The 7,106-nt window shown below is 44.4% G+C and overlaps 1 protein-coding gene across 2 annotated transcripts in view; it reads left to right on the plus strand.

Moving 5' to 3' along the window:
- The window catches only part of CFTR (CF transmembrane conductance regulator), a 90,511-nt gene extending 85,432 nt beyond the window's left edge, over positions 1–5,079 (plus strand). For both annotated transcript variants that reach the window (XM_082279754.1, XM_082279755.1), the window contains exons 24-26: positions 1,773–1,945; positions 2,282–2,387; positions 3,860–5,079. In XM_082279754.1, the coding sequence (XP_082135880.1) occupies positions 1,773–1,945; positions 2,282–2,387; positions 3,860–4,066 (486 nt within the window). In that variant the 3' untranslated portion in view covers positions 4,067–5,079. The remainder of the gene's footprint in view (positions 1–1,772; positions 1,946–2,281; positions 2,388–3,859) is intronic.
- Positions 5,080–7,106: the final 2,027 nt, after the last annotated feature.

Consider the following 7,106-nt stretch of genomic DNA (forward strand, 5'->3'; position numbering starts at 1 on the left):
AGCTTCCTCCTTTCCTATCCAGGATGTTAACTGTCTCTGCTTGGTTTCTTGGGTTTTTATAATTTCTTCCCTACATTTGGAAAAGAGGAAAGTAGACGTGTTCTGTGAGTAATTTACTGCCAAATAAAAATATCATGATATTTTTGTTTAGATGGTTTGACAGCAGCTTTTCAGACAGTCCTAGCAGAGACAATAGCGTGCTTAGTGCAGTGTGCTCAGTGCTGTTTCTCTGCTTCTCTGAGACTCAGGAAAAAATTGAGTGTGGATCAATATCCCCTTTCTTGAAGAAGATAAGCTCTCCTGCTTTGGAGGACTGTTTCCAGTGTGTGTTTGAATTGAGCTTGGGATTTTGAAAAGCTAAACCTCATTTACAATGGCATGAAAAAAATTTTACTTTGAAATGTTTATCATTAAGGAGTTTGGCAAATCCATACGTGATACTGAGGTTTTCATTGCACAGGCAAGAATGCAAAGCAAATAGAAAAAAGAAAGTGCTGTAATGCTTTTTACTAGGAGTGATTGAATTGTTTACCAAGTTCATGCTCTTGAAGTCTGGCTCGGCAGTGGCAGTGAGTCAGTGTAACTTTGGGAGCACGGCACAGAAATTGTCTGTCAGCTTATTCCAGATCCATGTTGACTGCTGAGGATTTAGAGGATCCTCCTGAGATCAGCATCAGCTTTTTATGCTCCTTGCAATCAACTGCAGAGGACAAGGCCTTGTCTGATGTTTCATTTTTTATTGCCCACATATTTCAGCACCTGGATCTGTCAGACTTATGTCAACTTGTGAGCCAAAGTCTTACTCCTGCAGTCAGCTGTCTGAGCCCTACAGGTACATGGAGACACCTTGTGCAGTTGTAAGAAGAAAGCAGTTGTAAGATGAAAGCACATTTTCCAGCCATTAAATGCAAAATTTCATGAAGGACACAATGTGTGTTCAAAAGAGAAGCGAGGAACAAAACACTGACCTTTATTTGCTTACAAATTAAAGCACGAGCTCTTCAGAAACACAACACATATACCCATACACCACAGTTTAATATGGTTTCCATATAAAGTGAAAACACAAAGTAGGAATTCAAATTTTTTGTTTTCCATGAATGCAAATTAGTTGGAGATCAATAATATTTAAAAAATACAAGGGAGGTGGCCTTCATAAATTTCTGGGATTTCAGTACATTTTTATAGTGTTTTATAGAGCGATGCAACTCACATATATTTCCTAGTTCTCATATTTTGTGAAAATGTCTCTCTGAACTCTGCTGATAAGGCCAAGGAGCACAGTTGGTTTGGATCTGTGCAAGATGGAAAGCTTTGCTTTGGGGTGTAAATCTCCCAATGAGAGTAAACAGGAGCACTGGAAGAAACAGTCAGAAAATATCTCCTGGGCTGGACTCTGGTTTCTGGTCCAAAGTCAGCAGCTTCACATGGCATGGGCACCCCTCTAAACTCTTTGTCACCAGTGCCGGAGGGAAGCCCCTCGTGCCATTAGTTTAACCAAAGTGCACAAGGCCTTTGGGGCAGTGAAAGGACCACATGGAAACACTGTCAGAGCTATAGAGACAGTGGCCATGGTGAGCAGGGTTATTTTCTCTGTTGCTATAATGTCACATATAAATTTTCGTCATTGCTTTTTAAACTCCTAGCAACCAAAGAAGCCTGTTTTCCTTTCAAAAATCACTTTCCTTAGCATTTACAATGATGTAAATGACTGCTGCAGTCAGCAGTAATTATATCTTGCCAGTTTTTCATGTCCTTTTTTTCTCCGGCAGGTTGGGCTGAAGTCTGTAATAGAGCAATTTCCAGGCAAGCTTGATTTTGTTCTTGTGGATGGAGGCTGTGTCCTCAGTCATGGCCACAAACAGCTGATGTGCCTCGCCCGGTCAGTTCTCAGCAAAGCTAAGATCTTGCTGCTCGATGAACCAAGTGCTCACCTGGATCCTGTGTATGTTTTGTTCATTTGTTCTGTTTTCTAATATGAAATAAGAAAACCTGTGAGGCAGCACCATCTAAAGAGACCTTTTGTAACTTCCCTGGCCTGTTACTAAACCTGATTTCAGTAATGTATGTTGGTAGTTCTGCATGGAGGACCAGGGAAGCCTGGTTACAACCTTAGCTCTATGGCTGATAGGTATTTTCGCAGCAGAGGTGCAGCTGAGGCACCTCAGAGCTGTGTCCCTGAGCGTGAGCTCTGCGACACACAGCCAGGCTGTTACACACATCTATGTAGTTATGGGCATGCACCTTGCAGTCTGAATGCCAATGTTTGTTTGCCCTTCAGAACTTCCCAAGTGATCAGGAAGACCCTGAAGCACGCGTTTGCCAACTGCACAGTGATACTCTCCGAGCACAGGCTGGAGGCGATGCTGGAGTGCCAGAGATTCTTGGTGAGCATTTCTCATAGGCTCGTTTACTGTTGTCTCCCTGCATTTGATGAATGTGCAGAACAGACCAAGTGGAAATGATGATGTTTTCTGGATTGATGGTGATCATTCAGGGAAGTTGAGCAACCTACCCATTGGCAGAACAGCAGCAGGCTCCTGTTTGCTCTTTCACCTGAGCTGTCACAGACACCTGTGTTCAGATGGGCTGGGTCTTGCTCTGGAGAGGCAAGAAAGAAAGTTTCAACCGGAAGGAAAGTTGTGTAGATTATCCAGCTGCTGATCCAGGTGCCTTATATTTTTGATTGGCTCAGGAGATGCAGAAAAATCTCATCATCTCACAAAGCTTTACAATTGCAAATGCAGAATCAGCTGCACTTGAGCAATAGGAGGCTGCCTGGGGAAGAGGGGTTTCCTAATATGTGATGATCAGAATTGCTGATTTCTTTCAACTAGCCATGTAAATATTCCTTTCATGTTTAATCACAGGGACAAATTACTGCAGTCCTGGGATATTTCCTTCATTGTATAAAAATGGTTAGTAAAGAAAAGACAAGTAATGTAAATTGTTCTTAAAAACAAGGTTCTTCCCTCTGTATTTTCTTCAGTCTTCTATAAGACGGCATCTAAATTTTATTAGCAGAGTGAAACACTCTGGTTTTCCATGTCTATTTGATTGGGTGCATTAGTATGGCAGGAGGAACGCTACCTGAAGTTAAAGCAGGCTAGTCAGTAGGCAGGTTGTACAACCTTTTGGATGTGCTGCTCCTCTGTTTGTGCTGGACTCAGCCTTCCTCCCAGCCACTGTGGCAGCAGAGCCCTAGCAGGCAGGCAGCCTCCGCCCTGAAAAGGCTTCCCACCCTCCAGAGCACATTTTAGCAACAGAGATTCAAAAAGTTCTCTCCTGTCAGACCTGTGCTCTTACCCAAAATGTGCTGTCACTGCAGTGCCAGCGAAGGAGCCTGATTTTAGTTTGTCTCCGGCCTGACAGGGGAGACTGGCAGAGCCTTACAGGGCAAACCTGTTGTCTCCTTCAAACAGAGGTGAGCAGTGCTTCCTTGTTTGAAGAAAGCAAAGAAAGCCTGGCGCCTTACTGGCAGCCTTCTCCCTCTGCTTGCGATAGAACAGTTAACGCTTTCTTAACTGGGCAGTTCAGCAGTGCCAGGGAAATGCCACGGTACTGGGAGTCTTCAGCAAAGGGACTCAGAGGTAAAACCAAGTCACAAGGAGAAACCAGCCAGTCCAGCGGTGTTTTGTAATTTGGGCAATAGGCACCTTTTCCGCATATTCAAATTTTAATGTATGTTTTTGTAGTCGTAATTAGAAACTGCAAACTAGAAATTAGAAATTGTAAATTGGGCTTTTTCTATTAGAAGATGTTTGCCATGTCTTCATGTCTCTTCCCTGCTCCATTAGTTGCATTAGCTGAATTCTGTCAGCACCTCCACTGCTCATCTAAAGGCGTGATGTTTCTCCAGGTAATTGAGGACAATAAATTGCGGCAGTACGAATCCATCCAGAAGCTGCTGAACGAGAAGAGCTCCTTCAGACAGGCCATCAGTCACGCCGAGCGCCTTAAACTACTCCCAGCACACCACAGAAACTCCAGCAAACGCAAACCCCGACCCCAAATCACTGCCTTGCAGGAGGAGACGGAGGAAGAAGTGCAGGAGACAAGGCTGTGAGATGCTGTGTGGAGACCCTCTTTGTGGAGTGAATGGTCAGCAGTGCCCCATGATGACAGGACAAGCACTTCTGAACCTCAGCCATGGACAAATTCAGCCTTGCAGGAGGTGTTCACTGCAGTGACCACATGAGCATGTGGGAATTTCTTCCCTTCTGTGGTTAATCATATGTAAGTTAGTACATTCTTTGAGGTTTTGCCACTTATAGTGGTGAAACCAGATTTCCTTTGAAAAGCTGCTCTGATTGGATGCAAACACAATAGTAAGCAGAAGTAACCTGTCTAGCCTCACATAATTGTTTCAGAAAACTTTTAGAAATGTTCTTGCTGGGGTGAGAGGACTAGACAGCAGGAAAAATTTGAAAAAAATAATCAAACCTGGATGGAAAATAGAAAAATCCGTATGTAAAAACCTTCTTTGGATACACTTCCTGCAAATGAATTAAGGGACAATATCAGCAAAATGCACAGAAAACTTCCTCCTCTTTGTTTTCCATGCAGCAACAGTAATTTCAGCTTAGCAGGAAAGGCCAAATGCCACGTGTGTAGGTGAAAATGAAGGAAGAGAGGATATTGACTTGGAAGCCTATCAACATCCGTCATATCTCCACAGTTAAGGGAGAATTGATATTTCCTCTTAAACCCTAGGCAACTGTCACCCTGACCCTGCACACACTCACAGTGGGATGAGTGCAGGCTGACATCAGTATCTAGCAAAAGGTAGGACTCCTGGCAGTGGACCTGTAATAGTCTGCACAGGTCTGGCATCTTTACATGCTTTTTACTTTGGCCTAACAAAAACAACAACAACAACAACAAACAACAACAAAACCAAAAAAAACCAGAAAAACAACCCAACAAAAAAACCCAACCTCTCAGAAGTAGACTTTAATAATGAAATTAAGTTTTATACTCTTCTGGTTTGCAGTTTTATTATGGAACTGAATGTTCTCTAGGATATTTTATTTATTTTAATATTGTTGCAAACTTTTGCTAAGGAAATTATGTATTTTAAGAGTGATTACGTACTATGAAGAAAAATATATTTGTACAAAAAGTTTTATATTTGGAATGTTGCAGGGAGATTTTGCTACTAGTCTTTGATGTCTCATTATGCTAGAGCTGTTGAAAACGAGGGCAGCCCCAGAGTTTGGCCAGGTACTGTCCAATGCTGTCTTTGTACACCAAAGTATTCTAGTGATACAGGTGTTTTAGATTATTTTTTTCTTTAAATAAATTTTTAAAAAGAGAAACCGCCTGTATGACGTATTATAACATTCCCCCCAACGGAAGTCACTGTGGACCGATTCTGCTACTTCCACTTCAGTCATTGCTGCCTGTCAAAAACATGGGCATAATTTTTAATAACTGCTTTCTGTTCTTTACAAACGCTGTGGCTAAAACGGGCTCTCGGGGCTGGCTCGGGCCGGCCGGGCGGCACTAGGTGGTGCTGCGGGGCTCAAACGCTGCGGCGCGGGTTGTGCTTAGCCCTGGGTCCCTCTCACCGCCCGTGCCCTACAGCTGCCAAGGGCAGCACAGACAAGGCTTGGACTAAACTCTTTCAGGCGTCCTGGAGCAACAGCTGGAGCTGCGCCGCTGTCCTGGGCTGCCTCCGGCTGGGCGCTGGTGCTGCTCAAGGTGCCCCTGGGTCCGGCTGAGCCCGCGGGCACTGGAGCTCGCTCTGGAGCTGCTCACCCTACATCACTCTTGTTTCCTTCTAGCTCTGTTCCCCATTGCATACTTTCTGGCCTTCATTACACATTCCCTCTGCAAAGATTTGTTGGTGGTTTTTTTCCTGCCCTGTCCCTCATACTGTACTTTTATGCTTGTTTTATCTTCTAGCACTTACCTGGATCTCTTTCCTTTCTTTCTGCGAGGACACATCCTTATATGCTGCCTGATCTTCCCCACAAAGCAATGCCTCTTGCTCACAGAACATTCTGGATACCCTTGGGTCTCAATTTTGCCATGTCACTGTTTCTTTGCCACTAAGCTCTGCTGGCTTTATAACAATGGAAAACCAACTGTGTTTTGGGGTAGCTTTGATTCACTTTTGAATCCCATCTCCACTCCCCTTATCCCCTCAAACTGTTCACCTCACACTATTTGTCCCTTTTCTCACGTAGTCAGCTCTCCATCTGTACAGATCTTTACAGAGGATATGGCTAAGCCTGGCCGGGAGGCCCGGGCTGCTGCAGTGTCGCCAAGTCCGAGGAGGCGTGCCAAGGATTGCTCTTTGTCAGGATGTTACTCAGAGTTACAGCAGACACACCAAGTGGGGGAGTTTATTATCTAAATAAACAAGATGATCAGAAAGATCAGCAGAAAAGAACCACTGTGCCATTAGAACCAGCGCATGCTTCAGAGCTTGCGCAACTAATTGTTCATGTTTTGTGTCACTGCCGGAGTTAGGAGGTGGTAGGTAAGCTGGACTCAGCAGACAAGGACACATTTCAGGAAAGAAAAGGTGGATACAGCAGGAGCATGTAGTAGATGGGACATGTGGAAGCTGCTGATACAAACACTCAGAAGGAGGACTTCGAAGGAAAAAGTAAATCAGTTGACTGATTGCCCCCACCCTGGACTACAACACTCACCGACACAGCTTCTGCCATCAGTGCCCAGCTACCACCATCACACTGCCTGTCCCAAAGAGCCCAGGCAAGATACTGCCCTCTGAGGGCAACTGAGAGAAGAGTGTGCTATTTCTTTCAGCTCCAAACCACTGCTTCAGCTCCTTTGGAGTTCAGGCTGGAACAGGAGGTAAGTTAGTTCCAGCCTGCATGAGGAGGACACAGCCTCTCCTTCCCAACAAAGCTTGAGAAGAGCACGTTACCTTCTAGGATAAGTGTTCTTGTACTTGCTGTCAGGGGGTGACAGCTCCCACGGATGTTTGCCTGAAACTAAGCTGGGAAGTTGCACATGCTGTTCGTGATGGAAAATGGAGCACAAGAGGAAAGGGAAAAAAAAAAAAAGAAGAAAATGAGGCCATAAACAGTGGAAGAACAAACAATGACCTTCATAAACACAGGCTGAGCATT

Source organism: Coloeus monedula (genome assembly GCF_965178545.1).
Source record: "Coloeus monedula genome assembly, chromosome: 4".
NCBI lineage: Eukaryota > Metazoa > Chordata > Aves > Passeriformes > Corvidae > Coloeus > Coloeus monedula.